At 66.6% G+C, this 21,285-nt stretch overlaps 1 protein-coding gene across 3 annotated transcripts in view; it reads right to left on the bottom strand.

Annotated features, from left to right (window-relative positions):
* Positions 1 to 646: 646 nt before the first annotated feature.
* ADGRB1 (adhesion G protein-coupled receptor B1) overlaps positions 647 to 21,285 on the bottom strand; it is a 70,316-nt gene continuing 49,677 nt past the window's right edge. For 2 of the 3 annotated variants that reach the window (XM_068525520.1, XM_068525519.1), the window contains exons 19-30: positions 20,874 to 20,976; positions 20,055 to 20,205; positions 19,538 to 19,607; positions 18,027 to 18,093; positions 15,742 to 15,827; positions 10,414 to 10,585; positions 7,347 to 7,442; positions 5,666 to 5,705; positions 2,866 to 3,554; positions 1,697 to 1,732; positions 1,411 to 1,515; positions 647 to 844 (exon numbers count right to left, since the gene is read on the bottom strand). In XM_068525520.1, coding sequence (XP_068381621.1) covers positions 647 to 844; positions 1,411 to 1,515; positions 1,697 to 1,732; positions 2,866 to 3,554; positions 5,666 to 5,705; positions 7,347 to 7,442; positions 10,414 to 10,585; positions 15,742 to 15,827; positions 18,027 to 18,093; positions 19,538 to 19,607; positions 20,055 to 20,205; positions 20,874 to 20,976 — 1,813 coding nt within the window. The remainder of the gene's footprint in view (positions 845 to 1,410; positions 1,516 to 1,696; positions 1,733 to 2,865; positions 3,555 to 5,665; positions 5,706 to 7,346; positions 7,443 to 10,413; positions 10,586 to 15,741; positions 15,828 to 18,026; positions 18,094 to 19,537; positions 19,608 to 20,054; positions 20,206 to 20,873; positions 20,977 to 21,285) is intronic. The other variant, XM_068525521.1, reaches the window with a different exon arrangement.

Raw genomic sequence — 21,285 nt, 5'->3', positions numbered from 1 at the left:
CCAGGGTGCTGGCTTGCGTGCTGCACAGAGGAGGGCCACACAGTGAGGACGTGGGTTTTTAATTCTTTTTATTGAAGAAAAGAAAAGGAGAGAAAAAATAGATTCCCCACCCCTGCTTCTTCCCGGAGTGGGCTTCTGGTCCTGCCCCTGGGGCGGCGTAGGTGGGAAGGCTGTGCTCTCCGCCTGGGTCTGGGGAGGGGCCCCTGGGCCCTGGGAGGGTGTGGGGGGCTGGCTGCTTCCCGAGGGGTGGGGGGGGGTCTAAAAAACGGTGCCAGGCTGGCCAGGCCAAGCAGGCTGGTCCTCTGCTGCAGCAGCTCAGGTGGGCATCCCAGGGATGCTGGCCACACCCGGCCTGGCCATTGTCCACGACTGCCTGCCCGCCCGCCGGGGCCGGGCCGGAGGAGGGCAGAGTCTGAGGCACCTTCGGGCCTCTGCAGCCCTGTGCCCACCGGGGCCGCTGCCTCCTGTCCCGTCTGGCTCTGGTCCCAGCACTGCGGGCCTCTGCCTGGCCGCCGTCCGAGCGCCCTGAGGCCGGGGCGCGGGCCTTGCCCGCCGCCCGTGAGCGTGTCTGTGCCCATCCTGTGGCGGGAGCGGGCAGAGCAGCATCCCTCCTCCGTGGCCCGGTGCGTGGCCGCCGCCCGCCCACTCAGACCTCGGTCTGGAGGTCGATGATGTCCTGACCCACCAGCGGGATGGTGGCGCCCGACTTCTCCCACTCCACGCTCCGCAGCTCTAGCGGCGATGGCGGCAGCGGCTCCAGCTCTTTCTTCACCCACGCGGGTGGCCCGTGCGCTTTTCGGAGGCTCTCCCAGGGCCGCTTGTTGGGCGTCTGCTGCTTTTCTGGCTGCTGGCCGGCGGGCAGTGGAGGGGGTGAGGGCCCCGACGTAGAGACACAGAGCAGAACAGATGGGGAGTGGAGAAAAGAAGGCGGACAGTGAGGAAGGGACCAGACAGGCAGGTGCGGGCGGCAAGGAGACCCGGCACAGACGGGTGAGCGTGGGCGCAGAGTTTTTCCTGGACCGCGCGAGGGTTGCGACCCCTGCCGTTGGGTGAGTCGGGGTGGCCTGCAGGGAAGGGCAGCTGGAGGCCCCTTCCCACCCAGCACCCCTCGCTTGGCTGCTGCCCGCCGCTGGGGGGCGGCCTTACCCAGGCTCCTCCAGCCCAGCCACAACCCAGCTTCTAGATGGCCCCCTGGGACAGACCCATCCACCTGCCCTGTCCCTCCAGGGTCTAGCATGGGCTGGGTCAGGCCAGTCCTTGGGAAAGGTTGAGTGAAGGAACAAACGAATGAATGAAGTAGGGCCGGAGGAAGGAGAGAAGAGCTTACCTAAGGGCTGTCCCACAGCCCCGCCCAGGCTCCGCCCCTGAGACCCTGCCCCCCCTCCCCCCCCTCAGCCCCGCCCTCCAGACCTTGCTGTCCGGGCCCGGCGCATCCTTGTCCTTCTCGGCGTGCTGCAACTTCCGGTTCAGGTCCTGGAACATGTCCTGGTGCCGCTTCCGGGTGTGCATGATTTTCTGCAGGGGGAGGAGGGGCAGTGGTCCTGAGCCAGGAGGGGGGCTGCCCTGCCCCGCCCCCACCCAGCGTAGGCTCTGGGGACTGGCCTCCCCGTCAGGACGGGGTCCTCCTCCCCAGCCCCTCCCTGCCTGTTGGAAGGCCTGGGCCCAGGTAATTGGGACAGGGGACACCAGGACCCACCTCAAAGTCCAGTTCCGCATAGCGCGATTTCCGCCGCTGTGGGGAGAAGGGGTTTGTGCACGTTCGCAAGCAGTTCCCCCAAATCCCCCAGACCACGAGTTCCTGCCTGAGGATTAGGGAGGCCAGGGACCCCCTCACCCCTGCCCAAGCCCTGGGAGACACACCTCTGACTACACTGAAGCTATCAGTCTCAGTGCCCAAGCCCCTTGGAGGCCACCCCTGCCCGGAGACACCGGGAGCCCAGCCGGGGGCCCTGGAGGAAGAGGGTGGATAGAAAGAAGGGCCACTGGACGTAAGGAAACAGAAGCCCAAGGACCCAGAAGGCAGGGGCAGGCTGTGGGTGAGCCCTCATTCACCTTCTGTGCCACCTTGAGGCCAGTGCCAGGGCTGGGCAAGGGTGTCCAGCTCAGGCGGCCCAGGACACGCTCCCAAGGACAAGGAGACCTGGACACAGGGCCATGGCACTGCTGGCTGGCCACAGAACTGGTACCCCGGGCTGCATTCATCAGAGGCCATGAGCCAGGAGGTGGGAGCCCGGCCTGGGGAGGGTGGGGCTCCCCGCGGGTGCTGGGCCTGGCTGCTCCCCACCCCTGCCGTCTCTGAGCCCCTGTGCTACAGGCTGAGCAGGGCTCGGGGGTCAACTGCAGGTTTTAGGTTGGTCTAAGGGGGCCTTGCTGCCTTGAGTGCCCAACCATGGAAGGAACTAGACTCAAGCCACTTCAAGTCCAGCTCCGTATCCAGGCCGAAAGCTCTCGAGCCCTTATGTGATGGGTGAGACCACCACCGAGGGCGACCACCTGACAAGTGGCCATTTCAGCACAAGCGCAAGCTCCCGGTCACGGTGGCCCAGCAGGCCCAGGGGTGCGGGGACCATGGCTGGAGGACAGGTAGATGCTGCCCCCTCCAGGCAGAGCCCTGCCACTCGCCCGCAGGGGCAGGGGCAGGGGCAGGGGAAGGGGAAGAGGAAGGCAAGCCCTCCCCCGCACAGGCCTCAGGTTCCCTTCCTGCCAACAGGACTCATTCCAACAGGGGTGATGCCGGCCCCCGGGCTTCCCAGGCCTGGGCTCCCTGAGGCTGGCTGCCAGCCCCACCTGTGGAGCCACCGCCCAAACCCGCAGTGCCCACAACGCACCTGTCGCTTGTCCGCTAGCCCCCCAGGCTGCCCTTACCTCCAGGGAGCTCACAGACAAGGTGGAGACGTTCTCATTCTTCGTCCCGGCCCCCGTGCTGGGCCCCGGGTGGGCAGCGGGCTCCCCGGGCTCCCCCAGGCTGGGGGGCGCCGACTCCAGGGTGGGGGGCGGGGGCAGGGGCTGCTGAGGGGGCGGGGGCGGCGGGGGCGGGGGCGGGGGGGGCTGGGCGGGGGGCGCCTCGGGGGGCTGGCGGGAGGGCGGGCTGCGGGCGGGGAGGCCGGCGTCGGGCGCCATGTTGAGGTGGATGAGGCGAGTCTGGGGCATCTGGTCGATGTGGATGCTGTACTTGGGCTCCTCCTGGGGCTTGGGCCGCAGCACGGCTGCAGCCGTGGGCAGGATCACGTAGCTCGTGTCCAGAGCCTTCTCCTGGGCTCGGCTCAGCTCCGAGTCCAGCTTCCTGAAGATGTCCCCGTCGCCGACGAAGGACGACTTGGGCGCCCTGTCCTTCTTGAGGGTCAGCGAGTGGTTGGGGAAGTCGGGCAGGGGGCCGCCCGGGCAGCGGGGCGAGCCGTGCAGGTGCAGCTTGGACACGTTGGCCGGCAGGCTGTTGAAATTGGGGGGCGCCTTGGCGTGGGCCAGCTTCAGCTTCTCTTCCTCGGGCAGCGACGGTCGCTTGAGCGTGCCCGTGATGGTAGCCGTGCGGCAGGCTGCAATGTCTTTGTTCAGCACTGCGGGGACAGGCGAGGGCGGTCAGGGCGGCCGGAGGCGGAGGGGGCTCCGGGTCCCGCTGGGTCTGACCGGCTGGCGGATCTGGGCACCCGCCCTGTGCTCGGTGCTGCAGCAGCTGGTGCTTCTCTGTCCTTTCAAACAAGGCTGGGACGCAGGGGTGCCTCTCTGTCCTCCCCACAAGAGGACAAATGACCTCCACCCACAGTAGCTGGGAAGGGCAAGTGAAAGGCGGCCCGGGCCGCCTGGAAGTGTGGGGACCCAGCCCCTCGCTGCGGGCGGGACAGCCGTTCCTGGGGGCCCAGCCTCTCTTCTGTTCAGCAATGGGGACCAGGCTGCCTGGACCTCCGACCTGGGCTCAGGCTTGCCCACCGCCCGGCTCGCCCCTGCCCGTCAGTTCAGCCTCCACTGGCCTGCAGAGGGCCCGGAGCTGCAGCCCACAGTCCACTCAGGGCTGATCCTCTGGAACCCCTCCCCACGCGGGCACTGCTGGGTGGACAGGCTCCCACGTCACAGCCTCGCCCGGCCTCCAGCGCTCATCAGCTGCTCCCCGCAGCCCACCTCCTCAGCACACACCCTCTGAGCTGCCCAGGCCGCTGGTCACTTGCCCGCCCTGGTCCTCCTCCTCCGCCTCCCCGATGGCCAGGGGTCTCGGGTCCCTTCTCTGCTCCACCCTCCGGATGCCAACACCAGCACCCAGGTCTGCAGTTCTGCTCTGCCCCCAGTCCCCGTGGCCCAACGAACCTACCATCTTCCCTGCCAAACCTGCTTCCCGCCCCTCGCATCAGGGTCAGGGTCAGGGTCAGGAAAGGCTGCCTCCCTCGCTGCCTCTCCCTTGTGTGTCCCTTCCCTCCGGCTGTCTACGTCAAAGCCAGCGTTGAGGACTGTGGGCCTTCCCTGCTCAGATCCAGCTGCAGGCCTCCTGTGCACTCGCCGGGGCCCCCAGCTGCCCTGTGCTGGTCCCTGCCCTCTGTCCACCCAGCACCTGGCTGTGTCTGTGGTCCCCACCCACAGCTGCCGGCCGCTCGCTCCTCTCGAGGCCAAGGGCCAGGCTGGGCCATGTTACTAATGAGGAAGGAACTGGAGGCTCAGAGAGGCCGGTACTACACAGGGCTGGGCCCAAGCCCCCAAAGGCCCCTAAGTCTTGGGGTCACCTCTCCTCTCAGGGAGGTTGGCTAGAGCACACAAGACTAAGATGGGGCAGAAAGGATGCTCTGTTCACCTCTTGTCCAGCCCAAGCCAGAGGTCACCTCCTCAAGGAAGGCTTCCTGGGGTCCACCTGGCAGCAGCAGACACTCCCCACCCAGGGCTGTAAGCCCCTCCCCGTGGTCATCTCTAGAAAAGATACTCCACAAATATCTGACAGACCAGAGGAACCAAAACCAGTTAGTCGTCCACAGCCCCAGACGCTGCCTTTCACTGCCCCAAACACCTGACTCATAAAAAAATGATGCCTGGACAGCTTCCTTTTATTAGGCAATTGATTCCCTTTTTGCACTTGCTTCCAGGAAGCTCATGGCTAGCCTAGGGCTCAGCAATGGGTCCTTCTCACTGTTTTCCTCCTGCTTCCACTAACGGCCCCCAATCTGAAAGCTCGACCAACCCCTCCTCCATGGTTGGAGTAACAGAGAAGAAAAGGAGGCAACACAGAACATGGGCCCTTGAAGGAGGGCAGGCAGGGTGGGGGAGGGGTGGAGGAGGGGCAGGGGGGCAGGGCAGCTCCGGGACTCACAGAGCTGGCCCAGCCTCACTGCCCCTACAAGGAGGCTGGAGGGCTGAGGGCTAGGGGCGCGCTGAGGGAGAGGAGCGGGCCAGGGCTGGGGCGGGGGAGGCCCCAGGTGGTTCCTTCCAGTGCTAAGGTCTCCACCACCACTGGATGTCCCGCGCACCTGCCAGGCCTGAGCCCCAGGACAGTCTTCTGGAGGCTTCTGCTCCTGCCCCACAGACCTGCCGGCAGCCTCAGGGGAGCGGCTGGGGGATGGGGGGCATGGAGGTGGTTGGCGGGGGTGGGATGAGGACGAACAAGCAGACAAGCAGACAGACGCACGGAGAAAAGAAAAGGCAGTGGGCCCGGGGAAGGGCCACCTGTCGCTCTCACCTGTCAGGCGCTCACCTGATCTACAGGCCAGATCCACGTCCTTCTCAAAGTCGGTCTGCAAGGCAGAGACGGGGCAGAGTGAGCCCGAAGGCGAGCGGGCAGGGCTGGGCTGCTGCCCCGCGCACCACGCTGCCTGCAGGCTGCGGGCAAGGGCCGCCCTGGAGCTGCAGCCACACCTCGGAGAGGCGCGTGTGATGCCGTGTGTGTGCGCACACGCGCACGCTCCTGAGGGCCAAGGGTGTCCACAGGCTCAAGGGTGCCCGTGGGCTGACGTGTTCACCCAAAGCGAACCCCTACGTGCCCCCGTGCGCCGCGTGTGCACAGCTGTGGGCATGTGAATGTGCACGCCCGTGTGAGCACGCTCTCCCTCCGGTGCATCCGTGGATTAGGCACAGCTCACTCATGCCCTTGGCCTCAAGTCCCTCCAATGGGACACACAGAGGGCCCCACGCCAGAGCCCCTGCTGCCCAGGCCACCACCCACTGATGTGCCGGGAGGGGGGCCTGTCCCACGTCACCCCTTTGGTCCTCACCACAGCCCTGGGGACGAGGAAATGGAGGCCAGCTGGCCCAGCAGAGGCAGAGTGGGGTCGGGACGCAGATGTTCAGTGCCAGGGCGGGACCAGCTGCCCCTGGAGCAGGGCCCGTGGTCCCTGCTGCAGCACCTGCCCTGTCCCAGGCTAGGAGCTGGGGGAGGCGGAAGTGGGTGACCTCGGCCCCGCCCTCAGGGAGCTCGGCCGGTTGGGGAACCCAGCTCGGGCCGCCCCAGGCTGGGCGGTGGCCTTCTCCAGGGACTGTGGGGCCTCAGGGGATGGCAGGGCCCTTAGTCAAGCCTGGAAGTTCCTTCCTGGCAAACGCAGACGTCAGGTTGTTGGGAAGATCGCAAGATCTTTGCCCAGAGGTCAGGGATCAGGCCAGGGTTAAGTGTCAGGAGGTCCAGAACCTGGCTTCCTCCCACCGTGGGCCCCTGCCTCACCCCTGAAAACGCTTCCCTGAGCCTGGCCGCTGGCTTCTGCCAAGGCCCTGCCTGTGACCCTTACAACCATCATGAGGTGGCCAGCACCCTAAAGACTGAAGGAGCACCTCCCACCTGCCAGGGGGCACCCAGCGGGCGGCAGGCACCAAATGACAGCACAGGGAATTCCCCCAGGAAGTTACCAAGATCTGAACAGGTGGCCTGATGGGGGTCAGGGAGGGCTGCCTGGAGGAGGTGACACCTACAAAGTGGGCAGCAGGAGCAGACAAGGGTGTGCAGTACCCGGGGCTGGACAGTGTGTGTAATGCCAGAAGACCAGGGAGTCAGGTCCTTAGAGGATCTGGTTGAGGACAAGACCACGGTGGGGTGGGGGGTGAGTGGACAGGCTAGGGCCCGTCCCAGGTGGAGGGCAATGAGAAGTGTGGAAGACATACAGAGGGGGGAAGGAGCCGAGATGAGGGCCGGACACCCAGAGAGTGGTGTCTGGCCAAAGGGCACAGCTGGTACCAGGGGGTAAGCTTGGGGTAGATGCCAGCCCCGTCCAGATCCCTTGTCAACTGGACCCTGTCCATCCCCAAACCCTGGACTGGGGACTTCACCTCGGCGAGCCTCCGTTTCCCCAACCTTAAACTGGGCTCGGAGGTCCTCCTAATTGGGCTGCTGGAGACACCCAGTGGGGGTGCCAAGCAGGGGCAGCCTGTGTCCCGGCCCCGAGCCCTACCATGAGCTGGGCGTGGCCATTCTGGAAGGAGCCCCCCGAGTCCCCGTTGCCCTCCTCCTGGCGATCCACCACGCGGCACTTCACAGCGTCCTGGACCTGGGGAGGGAGAGCAGAGGCGGTCGACGGCCAGCCCGCCCCCCATGACCGCGATGCCAGGAAGGTGAGGCCGAGTCCCACCAGGGCGGCATTTCAGCGAGGGGCAGCCCTGCCCCGGATGCACACGGGCCCACGTGCCGTGGGGAAGGGCCTGCAGTGGGGGAGGGGGTGCTCCCAAGGGCACAGGCTCATCTGCGAGCTGGAAAAGGGACAGCGGCTCGGGGCAGCCTTGTCAGCAGCCAGCCTTGGGGCCCAGCCTCTCCTCTGACCTCTGAGATCCTCTCTATGCCCGTTTTGGGTGAAAACTCAAAAACATGGAGCTCTGGGCCCCTGAGAATACACTGCAGGCCCTCCTGGCCGGAATCTGTCGTTAAGAGCCCGCCGTTGGCCTAAGTGGGTCACCTGGTGTCCAGACCTGTCCTGAGTCACCGTGACCTGCACATCCCTGAATGTCCGGGGCAAGCTGGGGTCAGGCCCCCACTCCCTTATCACTGAGAGCGGCGTGCTCCATCAAAGGGAAATGAACAATCATGGCCTCGGACTTTTCAGAGGGGACAGTAAGGGAGGCTCCAAGCGAGGGGCCAAGCGAGCAGCCAGCCCAGAGCTGGTCAACAGAAAGGAGCCGCCAGAGGAGGAGGAGGAGGAGGAGGAGGAGGAGGAGGAGGAGGAGGAGGAGGAGGAGGAGACCCGCTTATCCAGGGATGCTGCTGGTTAATGTGGGCAAGAGCCACGGGCGGCACCTCCACCTGCCATGGACAGCGCCAGGCACCGGGGGCAGCAGTGAGCAAAGTGCCTGTCCTTGGGGAGCCCATGCTTCAGAGGTCACCGAGGGAAGCAAAGGGAATAAACGAAGGTGCAGGCTGCTAAAGCATGGAGGGTGGGGTGGGCTGAGCACAGAGGGCTTCCTGGAGGAGGCGTCCTGAGTGAAGGTGGGGAGAGCTGAGAGGAGGGCTCCCAGTAGACCCACCATGGACCCCCGGACTTGTTCCCACTCACCCCGGCCACTGAGCCTGTGCTGCTGTGAGGGACTTGGTCAGAGGCAGGGCCAGGGTCTTGCTGGCCTCAGAGCCCCAGACACTCAGAGCACACCCACCACAGGCGTGCCTTCCTCCCATCCTTGCACTCGCTGACCCGGCCGGCAAACACCTGCTAAGCCCTGCCACGTACCCAGCAGGGGTGGGCCTCCACCCAGGGGACGGCAGACATGAAAGCACGTCCTCCGCTGGCCTGAACAGCAGCTGGGGTTCCCCGATGCCTAGTGTCCCCACTCTGCCCCCCTCAGGACATCCAGGCTCTTCTGGCGCAGACGAGGACCCTGCTTCTCCACCTGCTGGAATGGTCCGTGCCCACGGGGCCAGCTTCTGTCTGCCCCTCCTGGCCCATCTTCCCCAGCACGGCCGAGCCGGCCCAGGTGGCAGGGCCCCTGAGCGCGGCCCCTGTACACAGGACCCTGGAGCTCATAGAGGGCAGACGGAGAAGTCTGGCCCGCGTGTCCTCTGGCCCAGCCCCCGCGGGCGTGCTTGGGGTCTTTAGCCCAACCCCACCTTCTCGTTTCCCGATGGAGTGGCCCGGTGCTCCAGACACCCCCGCGTCCATGCTGGCGCCCGGCAAGCCCTCCCTCTGCACCTCCTGTTCTCGCTCGGGGCTCCTTCACCCGGCTCCACCTTCTAATCGCTTTCTGATTTCCACCTTCCCTCCTTTCAGGGACACGGCCTCTGTTTGCCCTGTCTACTGAGCATTTCCATTTCTGCTCTTGTAATTCCTACAGGCTCTCTTTCCGTTCTCGGGGTGTCCTTTTGTCCCAGCTACCGGTCTTGCTTCACAGAAGCGAGGCAGCCGAGAACCCCGAGCCTGGGTCAGCCCCCCTCCCGCCCCGTCTGTCCAAGGGGAGCAGGCAGTAGCTGCTTCGGGGGGCTGTCCTGAGACTCCCTAATGCGAGGAGGTCGGGGGCCGGGGGCACGAGGGTGCTGGGCCGGGGTCTTGACGGCGTCAACGTGGGTCTGTGAGGTCGCCTCCTCCTGGGTCGTCTCCGTGGCTCCGGTGCTGGCGGATCCGCGGCTTTCCCGGGGAGACTCTCCTCAGGTCCTCAGGACTTGAGAGTGGACGCTCGGGACCGACTGGACGTTTGCAGGTGGTGGAAACGCTGTTTCCACATGAGAAACGTCAGGTCTTCACTCCTCCTGTCCTTCCTGCAATGGGAGCCCCTGGAGAGGGGTGGCCCGTCTCGCCCAGGTGTGAGCCGGGGGGCCTCAGCTGTTCCCAGCGTGGCAGCCCCATCTCCAGCTGTGCAGGCCCCCCGGCCAGGGCCCTGGTGTCCACCCCCTGGACGGGAAGTTCCAGGTGGGGGAGGCTGGGTGGGCAGCGCCGCCTCAGCAGACAGATGACCAGTCGTCCACTCCAGACTCTCCCTCAGCACCCAGGGACGCTCCGGCCTCATGCCCCTCGGCTGCCCCGTGCTCCCCCCTGCTCTCCCCACGACCCTGAAGAGGGCTCCCACGCGCCAACATCCAGAGACATGGTTTTTCACATTCCCACCCGCCTCAGATAGGGGCCCATCCCGAGTCTCTGCTACCGGCCAGGGGGCAGTCGGGATGGTTTGGTAAAAACCTTCTCTTGCACCTCCTGGAGAAGCCCAGAAAACGCCAGAACGGGAGTCTCAGCTGCCCCGAGAGCTGTTCCCACCTCCGGCGGCTCCCATGCCCCTGGGCCCCGGGAGGACAGAGCCTACCCACTACCTCGGTCTGAGCCAGCGCGGGGCACCAGGGCGTCTTCTAGAAGCTGTCACCTAAACGAGTGACCATTCCCAGCAGCCCTGGCCGCGTGCTGGACCCCAGTCCAGCCTTGCGGAAGAGTCCCGGGCAAGGAAGCGGCCCCTCCCCGCTAGCCGGCCTCCTCCCAGAACCTTCCCGCCGCGGCACGTGGGGAGGTGGCGCCTGGAGCAGGCTGACTGCCCGCCCGCCCGCCGGCCCACCTCTCTCCGCAGGATGCAGTGCACCATCACGATGACGAAGCCCTCCAGCGAGTCGAAGACGGCGAAGAGGATCTGGAAGAGGGCGGATCGGCGGTCGGTGACAGCAAGCACGGCCGACATCCAGGTCAGTGCCAGCAGCGGCAGCACCACGCAGGAGCTCCACAGCGATGCCCTGCGGACGGGACGGCGGGCGGGCGGCATCAGGGCTGCCCTGGGCCCTGCCGCCCACGCCCTGCCCCTGGGAGGGGCCACCCAGGCCGGGACCTGGCCTCAGCCCAACTCCCTCACCGGGGCCGGGGCCAGGCTGCCCGTCCCACCTGGGGCGCGTCTCCCTTGGGGCCCCACGGGGCCTTCCCTGCCCTGGGCTGCATCCTCTCCTCCCCATCCCCTCAGAGACCTTCTCCCACTCAGCCCCGACGCCGCCTCTCCTGGGGAGCGGAGTTCCGCCCCAACACCCCCAGCCCGAGGGCTCCCAGGGCGGCTGGGGACTCAGGACGGCGGTCCCAGTGGGCTGGGCAACAGTGAGGGCGGGGGCAAGATCTCTGGAACACGAAGGTTCCTGACTGTCCAGGAGGCCCCAGGGAGCAAGGCACAGTGGAGGGAGGGGGAGAGCTGGGGGAAGGGGAAGAGGTTTCTCCTCCCAGAGCCCTCAGGCCCCCAGCCGGGGTCCAGGGCCAGACTGCAAGATGGCCCCAGGGGAGGGCGTTTGGTGAGGCCTCTGGACAGAGAGAAGGGGGGGGTGGGTGGGTGGGTGGGGGAAACCAGAGAACTCCTCAGGGAGAAGGAGGAAACCTGTGAGGAAAGAAGATAGATGACAGACAGACAGGGCCAGGCGGGGAGGGCATGGGGCGGACAGACAGACAGACAGGAACAGAGACGACAGGTGCTTCCTCCTCTTGGCGGGCCCTGCTCTGCCCTCCCCAGGGGAGGACCTGCCCTTGCTCCGAAGCCTTCGCCCCTTCTTCCAAGGAGTCCTCCAGGAGCACCCCCAAGGCAGGCATGGCCCTCTGCAGCCGGCCCCTCCCTGCACCACCTACACACGTGGCCACCCTGAGCCTGTCTCCTGGTCCGCACAGCAGGGACACTACGCCAGTCAAGGGGCTGCGTGGGGACAGAACGCAGCAGCAGGAGGCCTGGAGTACAGTGTCAGGAAACCTGCCTGACCCACCCCAACCCCGTCCCCGCCGCTACCACCACTCTCAGGGCCACTGCGGCCTGAGGACCGCAGCCAGGGTCAGCTCTGCCCCCCGGGCCAGTGACTGCCTGCAGGGGCTCCCGGCCTTCCTGCCACTACCACCAGGGGCGGGGGCATCAGGACCCCCTCCTCCCTCACGGATCACCCTGGTCACAAGGAGAGGCAGGAGCAGGCGGGGCAGAACCTCGGGGAGGCCACCAGGAAGGAGCTGGGGGCACCGGGGCTGGGGGGAGACAGGCTGGGGTCCGGCCAGATCAAGGAACCCCCCAAACCAGCGGGGCCTTGACGAGGTCCCCCCCCAGACAGTACACTCTGTTTCTCCACCCTCTCCGGCCTGGCTCAGCCACTGAAGCCACTCCACCCCTGCAACTGGACCTGCAAGGGGCCCAGCCCCGCGGGGAACTTCTGCCCTCGTGCCCCCTAGGCAGGGCCCTGGGCCTCACGTCCTCCTCCATCTCCTCCTCAGCTCGTCTCTGTGACCGGGGCCCCCCACCCCAGGGCCAGCCCCGTATCTCCTCCAGGACGCAGCCTCTAGCCCTGCCCCTCCCAAGGCCTGCCCCCGCTCAGGGGATGGCTCTCCGGCCCCCTGCCCGGCGGCTCAGGCCAGAGCCAAGGGTCACCCTGAAGCACCCACACGCCTCTTCCCTGGGCACAGCACGGGCTCCAGAACTAGACCTCGGACCGCTCTCCTCGCCTCCCCTCCCAGGGCCCTGCTGCCCCCCGGCACTGAGGACAGGTGAGCCAGGCGGAGGCCTCCTGGGGGGAGGGTACCTGCACCTGCGGGCGTTCTCCCCTCCATACCTGCTGTGCCGCAGCTGGCACAGGGCCTGAGAGGAGGGGGCCTTCCCGTGGCGGCAGCCCGGGCCTCAGTGCCCCCACCATGGCAGGTGGGGCGCTGCAGTCTGTCTCCTCCCTTCCAAAGCAGGCCTGCTCTGGCCAGAGCCCTGGACACAGCTCCCCATGTTCCGAGCAAGAGGCGCAGGCCTCCCCCAGCGCAACTTCTCATCCCGGCGTGAGGCACCTTCCCCTGGGCCGAGGCCTGGCATTTACTGCCTGATGCTGCAGCAGGCTGGCAGATGGCCGGGGCTTGGGGGCCCGCAAATTACTCAAATTCTTGCAGCCCAGCCTCTGCAGTTTCTGGAACATTTCTGCAGAGGGCCTCGTGGAGGGGTCACGCAGGTCCAGGCGTGACTGCTGGGGAGGACAGGAGGCGGGCGGGGGAGAGCCCGGCAGCTGCACCACCTGCCCCCCTTTGGAAACTCAGATGCCTCTGGGGGAGGGGCTTTGAGTGTGGATGGGGGCGGGGGGCGGGGGGCGGGCAGGGCCTCTGGGAGGCTGTGTCCTCCACCCCACAGGCCTGCGTGTGTAACAAAGGAGACCCAGGGCGTCTGGGCCGTGGACCCCAGCGTGGAGGAGCAGCCCGCCCTCCCGGAGGTTTCTGGCTCCACCGGACGAGTCCCCACCCCGGAACCGTGTCCACCTCTGCTCACTCGTTCCCCGCGGCCAGGAGTGCCCTCGCCACGGGGCTCCTGAATCCCAGGAAGCAAACAGGAGGGTCCCAGGGGATCTGTGTGTCTGGGTACAAGACGACCACTCGCAGGTCATCTGAGCCAAGGTCCCTCCGGATTTGGCATCCACCCTGGACCCCAGGCCGCACTGGCCCTGCCCCGCTCACAGACCCCTAGTGGCGGCCCGGGGTCAGCGAACAAGCCAGCTGCCCCAGCAGGTCCTGTTTCCAAGGCCGCGCCTGCCTCTCGCACTCACGTTCAAATTCATGACCGACACGCACACGCACACATGCCACACTCCTGCACGCTCACGCAGGGCGCTGAGACCCCAGCGTGACCACACGCTGACGACGGCCACCAGCTGACCGTGTTCTCGCGGCCCGAGGCCTGGCCCGGCTCCCTGCCCTCCGGTCAGTCTGGTACCGCAAGGCCCCGGAGGATGGAAGGGGGCAGCCTGGCCGGGGAGGGGTGGGGGCAGGGCAGGAAACGAGGTGCCAGAGCATGGGGAGGGCGGGCAGGGGCTGCCGAGGCCCCCCAGGGTGGATGGCAGAGATGACAGAAATGACAGAAAAAGCTCAAAACAAACAAAATTAACTGAGGCGAGCAGAGCCCGGCGGGCGGGTGGGCGGACGGGCGAGGAGCGGCACTAACATGGCGTTACTGGCGGCTTCGGAGGTGGCGTCGGCCGCAGAGAGGGCTCCACACTCGGCACATTTGAGGGCGCGCCCGAGGGGGGCCCGGGGCAGCTGACTGCAAGTGAAATTAAAAGACTGAAACGAAAGCAAAACTTCTCGCAGACACTCGGGGGAGGGGGGGGGGGCTGGGGGCGGGGACAGCAAAAGCAACCAGGTGGCCTCCAGCCCGAGCCTCCCCGGCCGGGGACGGGGTCCCGGGGCGCTGCGGGCGGGGACGGGGTCCTCGGGCCTCTTTGCACCTGACGCACCCGGAGCCCGGCGGGGGCAGGGGTGGAGAGCGGGGTGCCGGCTCTGTGGCTGGACGCGGCTGGCCTGAGGGCAGGGCAGGGCTGGGACCGTGTGCGTCCACGTCCAGCGGGAGGGTGGGGTGACACTATCCGCCCACATTCACACAAAAAAGCAGGACACCTCGGCGCAGCCACTGTCCCTTCCCTCTGGTCCGCCCACATCCGGTCTGACCAGGCACTGCCCCCGCCAAGGAGCGAGGGATTCGCCAGACGGTTAACAGGGGCGTCTGTGAGCTACCTGGGCAGTGGCCTCCCCGCCAGCCCTGAGCGTGTGTGCCCGTGCGTGTGGGCACAGAGAGCGCGGGGTGCCTCCTGTCTGGGTGGGGGCAGGGCTGCTGCAGCCTCACGGGCGGGTCCGCGCGAGCTTCCGAGCCGTGGCACCGCTGCACCTGGGGAAGGGGCCCGGCGGGGCAGGCGGCCGCCCGGACACACTGGGCTCTAATTCAGCAGCCCAGCCCTGCTCCACCAGCCACTCCCAGGCCTCAGCCTCGGTCTGCTCAGCTGTGAAGTGGGAACAAGACAGCAGGCCCTGCCTCAAGAGTTACTGCAGGGAGCAAATGAGACAGTGCTGCAGGGTGGGCGCACCACGCACCCCGGGGCCTCCTCCGTGTGTGACCCACTGTTCCGGGAGCACGTGTGGGTGGCAGTGTGTGCTGGGCTGGGCTGGGGGGGTGAGCCTGCCAATCCCCACTTCACAGACTCAGAGAAGAGGCCCAGAGAGTGTAGGACCCAGGCCCAGAGACGGCCAGGACAGGCTCCCAGCCACTGCAGGCTCTCCAGGGTCACACTCCTCCCACAGAGCAAGTTTCTAACCAGGACAGAACCCACCAGGGACCCAAGGGGAAGGATTCCAGAAGCTTTTGTTCAGGGGGGAAAGCAAGAGCAGGAAGGAGGGGGAGGGAGAGAGACAATGAGAGAGACAGAGACCGAGCAGGACTGGCACAGAGGGGAGGTGGAGGAGGGGGTGCGGACCCCCACGCAGACACCAGCCAGGGCAGAGGGACAGACAGAGCAGCGGGCAGAGGCGAGGTGAGGATGGCTCAGTGCTGGGGTAGGAGAGAGGGGGCCTGTCCCAGCCCACAGTTGGCCCCCATCCGTGATGGCAGGGCTGCCGAGACCAGGGGGCTCCTGTCCCCCGGCAGCCAGAGGAGAAGCACCCTTCCAAGCCTGCTCCTCCCCCAGGGCTGGGCACCCAGCCACTCAGGACCGCCCACCTGGTGCTGTGTGCCCTCTGGCCAGGCACTGCCCTCTCTGAGCTCAGGCTCCCAGGTAGGAGAAACATCCGGCCCGGCCCCTGCATTGTCCCCATGCTGAAGGCATCACAAGGATGGGCAGGCCACGTCCTGATTCAGGGTCACCCAACCCCACGGTGGGGAAGGGAGAAGCCCGGGGCACCCTCCCACCACTCTGGTGGGCCTGGGGTCTCCAAAAGCAATCAGTTTCACTGTTTCTCAGAACTTACGGAGTCCCTGCTCTGTCACGGGGCAGATGGGGAAACTGAGGCGCAGAGCAAGGCGGGGCTGGCCACGCAGCTCTCTGCGCCTCCATTTCCTACTTGCTTGGGAGGGGTGTGGGGCTCGAGGGTAGCTGGGCTCTGGGTCGTTTCGACCCCGGGTGGGGAGTGGCGTGGCGGCCGGTCCTACCCTGCCCGCTCCTTCAGCTTCTTGTCAGTGATGCCGTCCTTGGACACGAGCTTGTTAAACACCAGGATCCCGATGACCATGTTCACCTGCAGGGCAGGGAGGAGCGGCTGTGGGGGGGGGCCCCGGGTCAGGAGATGGGCTCCAGGGAGGAGGCAAAGCCCCTCGGGCGCTCTGCCGGCTGCCCTCACACTCGTCCCTTTACCCCGCCGTCTCCTTCCAGAGCCCCAGCCGCTAGGTGGGGTTCTCCGTGCCACACGGTCCCCCCACCACCCCGCCCAGGGCTGGGCACTGCGGCTCGAGCCTCCCACGTTGACGGGTCCCCAGGCCCATGGCCATCCCCACTGGGGTCGGCAGTTTATGAAGCTGGGATTCCATCTGGGATGGAGTCCAGAGGTCAGAGGCCGGGCTGGGGTCACCGTGAGCCTGCCCCTGCCCAGAGTGGGACTGACCAGGGCAGTCAAACACGCAAGCGGGCTGGCCGAGCCGCACTGCTGGGGCACTTGGCCCACTCAGACCACAGGAGGGACCTCAGGGGACCTCCAGTCCAGCCGCTGCCCACGCCCAGGCCCGCCCCGCGTCCCCTCCTTAGCGTCCCTGCGACTCGTGCACCTTCCGCACACGAGCTCGCCCAGCTCAAGCTGGACCTGACGCCACCTCAGGACACCTCCTGCCTGGCTCTGCCTGAACCACATGCTCTCCGCACCGCGCAGCCCTTTAGGGACCTTACTCAGGGCCGCCACCCCACAAGTGTCTTCCCTCAACCCCCCCCCCGCCCGCTGGGCACCTGCCCCTGGAAGTGCTTCTGGGTGTTGAGGCTAGTCTCCGGCTGCTCAGACTGCCGCCTCCGACAAAGAGAGGCTGTCCCCAGCGTCCCAGCCATCCACCTCCTCCACGGCCCGCAGGCGCTGGTCTCCCCTCCCCTCTGGCCTCCTCGCCTGGGCGGAGGCGGCTCCCAGCTCACATCCTCGCTCCCCTAGGGCTTCCACTCTGCAGAGAGGCTGCCTGACCCCCAGCCACGTTCCTGCGTTGCAGGCGGGGACTGGGACTCCATGGATCCCTGGACCCGGAGGTCTGGGGAGGCCAACTCCCCGCAGCCCCACAGAGCCAAGCTCGTGGCCGAACACACGCCCCAGCCCTGCCTCCCGCCGTCTGGGTGAAAGCAGCTTTCCCGGGTGACAGCGCTGGGGCGGGAGAGGGCAGGACACCAGTGGCCACCGCCCCGCCTGCAGCAGGCTCTGTGCCTGCCTTTCCCTGCGTGTCCCCATGTTACAGGAGGAGCCCCGGGCAGGAGCGCACGGCGGGTCAGGACCGGCCCTGCCCTCCAGATGCTTTGTGGGAAGGGACGTGGGGGGGCTCCTGCCTCTGACATCCCCCCTCCTGGGGCACCTGCCCTTAGAAGGCCCGGCCCACTGCCTAGTGGCCTTCAAATGCCTGGCACGCTGCTGCTTCCCTGCCCGCTGTCTTCTAGGAATAAAGGAGCTGGTTCTGGCTGGGGCTGGCCCACGGATTCTGCCCACTAACTCCACCCCCCCGCTGGCTCCCCCAACTCGTGCCCCCTGCAGGCTCAGCCTCCCCTGGGTGCCCTGGGCTTCACTTTCCTCTGCCCTGTCCAGCCTGCGCCTGAGCCTGGCTCGGATATGACAACAAGGAGGTGTGGCCCTGCCTGGAGAGCAGGACTCTGCAGACGCGATGCCCTTTCCTGGGGGCAGGCGGGAGGGGAGGGCGAGATGGGCTCCGAGCCAGGCCCGGCAGAAGCCACTGATCTCGGGATACCCCCTGAGCAGCCTCCCCCTGCTCATCCGTGACCGGGGGACAATAGCCCTGTGTGCATGTGGCACTGTCTCTCAACCCTCACCAAGCGGACGTGGGCACAGCAGAAAAAAAAAACACTGAGGGTCAAGCAAGGGGAGGTGCTTCCCTCCTCCAGGGGGTGACGGGCTGGCCCCATCGAGGGAAAAGCCCCAGGCCTAGCCACGCCCCCTGCTGCCCCGGTCATCCGTCTGTCTGCCTTCCCCGCCCTATGGTCACTCGCTCATCAAATCCACAAGACCTCCTGGCAGGTACACAGCCGGTGCCCAGCAATCAGGCAAAATGTGCTCAGAGAAACAAAAGGCCGCCAGCCCAGCCCCGCCTCTGCACCCCTGCGGCAGGTCAGGGGGCTGATCTGTGGACACCACCCACCCCTGGTGACCAGGGCAACCCTGATGGGGCAGCAGGTAAAACCCAAGTCCGACCCAGGAAGAGGCGAGGGGCTCAGCCTGGGATGTCGGGATGGGGGTCAGTACCAGCACGACGGCCGCGGCCGGTCCCACGAAGGCATACAGCAGTCCCCCCTCCAGGGAGAGCCAGCAGCTGGGGAGGGAGACAGGCTGGTTAGCGGCCAGGCGTGAGCCCCCATCCGGTCACACGCTGGGCACCACCAGCTTCCCAGGAGGGCAGTGTGACGCTGAGAAGTGGCAGAAGGAAGCCAGGTGACCGCACATTCTTTAGCTTCAGAACCCACGGGAGCCCCCAGGCAGCTGACAGACAAAAGTTTACGGATGAAGGAGCAGGTCCAGAGCAGGGGACCACACAGCAGAGGGCCAGGCCGCCAGAGGAAGGTACCCTGACTGTCCCCCTCCCCCGACTCTCCCCCCAGGGCTGGGCTCCCCGACTTGCCTCACAGACCCTCCCCAATCTCACGTGCAGACCCTCTTTCCTGACATGATGCCAAAATGTTGGGCTGGGTCCCCGGCCTGGACTTCTATCCACCCACTCAACCCAGGCCCTCTGCATCAGGCCCCCTGCTCACACGATGACCTGGGCCCTCCACCAAGCTCGGTCACCAGCCCCAGCCTTACTTCCCCAAATCTCCTGGACACCACCCAGGGCGGTCCACAGGAGCCCTGAGCCCAGTGAAGGCCGCTCTGCCTCCTGCACGTGCTGTGTCCTCTGCCCCGAGTTCTCTGTGCCATGCCACGTGCCAAACGCACAGCTTTCCAACCTTCAGAACCCCGCTGCGACACCCCATCTCCTCCTGATCCATCCCCGAGCCCGGCAGGCTGGGTGTTCCTTCCTCTCAGCTCTGGGGTTGGTGTTCATACTTCCTTCCCAGTACTCACCCCGCGGGTTCTCATTCGAGTGCAGGGCGGTGCCTCAGGGCCTGGTCACGTCCTGTCCCCCTGGGGCTCTGCAGTGAGCCAGGCCTGCACAGCCCCGTCAGCCCCTCCTCCTGCCTCTCGCTGCCCCGTTCTTCCCCACATCCACAGCCACGGCCCTCCAGGCCTTGGTTCCTCTCCCCCCACCTTGGGAAGCCACACGGCCTCCAGGATAACCCCGAGCTTCCTGGCTTGGCATTCAAGGCCCCTGGACCTGGCCCAGCCGACCCTTCAGGGCCTCAGTGACTTCATCTGTGAAATAGGCACCCCTACCTGCCCTGCCCTGCCCAGGGGCCATACAGCCCCCCTTATCCCCACACTGGCGCAGGGGTGCATCCCCTATCGTGCGGATGGGGAAACTGAGGCTCTGAGAGGCTAAGGCACCTGTCCAAGGCCACGGAAGGAGGAAGTGAGGGCTCCAACCGCCCCAAGCCCTGTTTCTCTCGACCCCGCTGCCCACTGCTGGGAGGAGCTGGCTGATGGGAGGCAGGGCGCCTCCCCAGGGCCCGGCCTCCAGCTCCCGGGGCCCTCAGTCTCGCCCAGCCTTGACTTTCTCATCTGTGAGATGGGTGCCCAGCCAGCCCTCACCTTCTAGGGCAGTGGGAGGGTCTGGGGGAGCCGTGCGGCCTCCACCACTTCCCCACCCCACCCCGACTCACTAGTTCATGGTGCTGTACCCTCTGGCCTTGGTAAATCCCACAGAAATGGCCACGACCAGCGCAGGGAGCCCTAGGGGAGGAGCAGAAAGAAAGGGCGTCGGTCCCCCCACCGTCCAAGGCCCCACCCGTCTCAGGAGGGGGACCAAAACGCACCTCTGAAGCCCCTGAACAGAGGGCGACACTGAGCGTGTGAGAAAGGGGACAGGAGGTGGACGAGGATGAGGACCCACAGAAATGGGGGGCGGCGCCGGAGCAGCACGTAACACGGGACGCCCAGCCACGGCTGAACTCCAGGTAAAGGAAGGAAGAACTTTCTATCGTGAGTATAGCCCAAATACTGGATGGGACGTCCTCATACCACAGAGTTACTCCCTCACTTCACATTCAAACACAATGAGGCAACCCCCTGGGGTGGAGGCCTGGAGGGAATCTCAGAGGAGAGAGAGCTGCCAGGGGCCAGGAGGAGGGCCGGGTCACAGAGGGGTGCCCCGCCGCCCGCCGGCCCCGTGGCGCTCACCCCAGCCCAGGCACAGGAAGCGCTTGCGGACGAGGCGGTTCCGGAGGCGGCCCGTCACAGCCATGTAGGACTGCCAGGCCTCGGTGAGCACCCAGCAGAAGGACGACAGGAAGAAGAAGTGCAGGAAGGCGGCCACCAGCGTGCACACCACCTGCGCGGGCGGGAGAGGCGGAGAGGCGCTCGCTCCCCGGACCCCGCCTGCCCCCCAGACCCCGCCTGCCCCGGCGAGGGCCCGAGCCCAGCGTCCCCGCAGTGACCAGATCAACTCCCCAGGCAGGACACCGGCCAGCGCCCACCCGCTCCACCACCCTGAGACGGGCTGTGGTACATCGCGGCCCTGGTGGGTGCTTGCGCGACTCCACCCACAAACTGCCAGGGACAGACACCCCTCTCCCCGGCTTCCTCCCCCACTCACACGTGCACCAAACGCCGCAGGAGCCCACCCAAAAGCCCCGGCCTGAGCCCACCCGCTCAGCAGCTGGTCACCGGAGGCCACACGGCGAGGTACAGACAAGCTCAGCCAGCCCGGTACCAATGGTGGGCCAGGGCCGGGGCTTGAGCTGGTTCATCTCAAAGCACCAGTCCAGCTGGAGACGCCAGACACCAAGCCCCCATGCCCTGGCCAGGTGACAGCCCCCTCCAGACTGAGCCACGTGGCTGCCGCGGCCAAAGGGCGGCAAAGGGGTCTGCACAGCTCTGGCACCCTCCTCCCTAAGCTTCCCAGGGTCGAGCCTTCTGCCACGGGCCTTCACCACCACCGCCATCAGCGCCCCCCAACCTGGACGCTGGGACGCGCGCGGCACAGCGCAGGCCGCTTACCTTATTGCGGGTCTGGGTCTGCCCAATGAGGATGAGGGCGTTGGAGGAGATGATGGACAGACAGAAGTTGATGAGGATGACGGACCGCTCTGAGCGGATGTACCTGCGGGAGAGGGTGGGCGGCTGCGATCAGCGCCCAAAAGGGTCTCAGCTTCACAAGACCCGGGGTGCTGTGGCCGCTAAGGCCAGCGCCACCTCCGCCCTGCAGGCACCGCGGCCGGCACCAGCACCGTCGTCATCCCCACCATCTCCAGCTCCATCACCACCACGTTCCCTCTCTGGGTCGCCAGCTCCATGGGGTCCTGAACACAGCTCACAGGGAAGGAGGTGCTTTGAAGACCGTGGGCCAAAACCTCAGAACCACAGCGGCCTCGGGGGAGGGCCTGGGCCAGGGGGCCAAGCACGCCTCCAG

Source organism: Eschrichtius robustus, chromosome 17 (assembly GCF_028021215.1).
Source record: "Eschrichtius robustus isolate mEscRob2 chromosome 17, mEscRob2.pri, whole genome shotgun sequence".
NCBI lineage: Eukaryota > Metazoa > Chordata > Mammalia > Artiodactyla > Eschrichtiidae > Eschrichtius > Eschrichtius robustus.
This window is presented reverse-complemented; position numbering and strand designations above follow the sequence as displayed.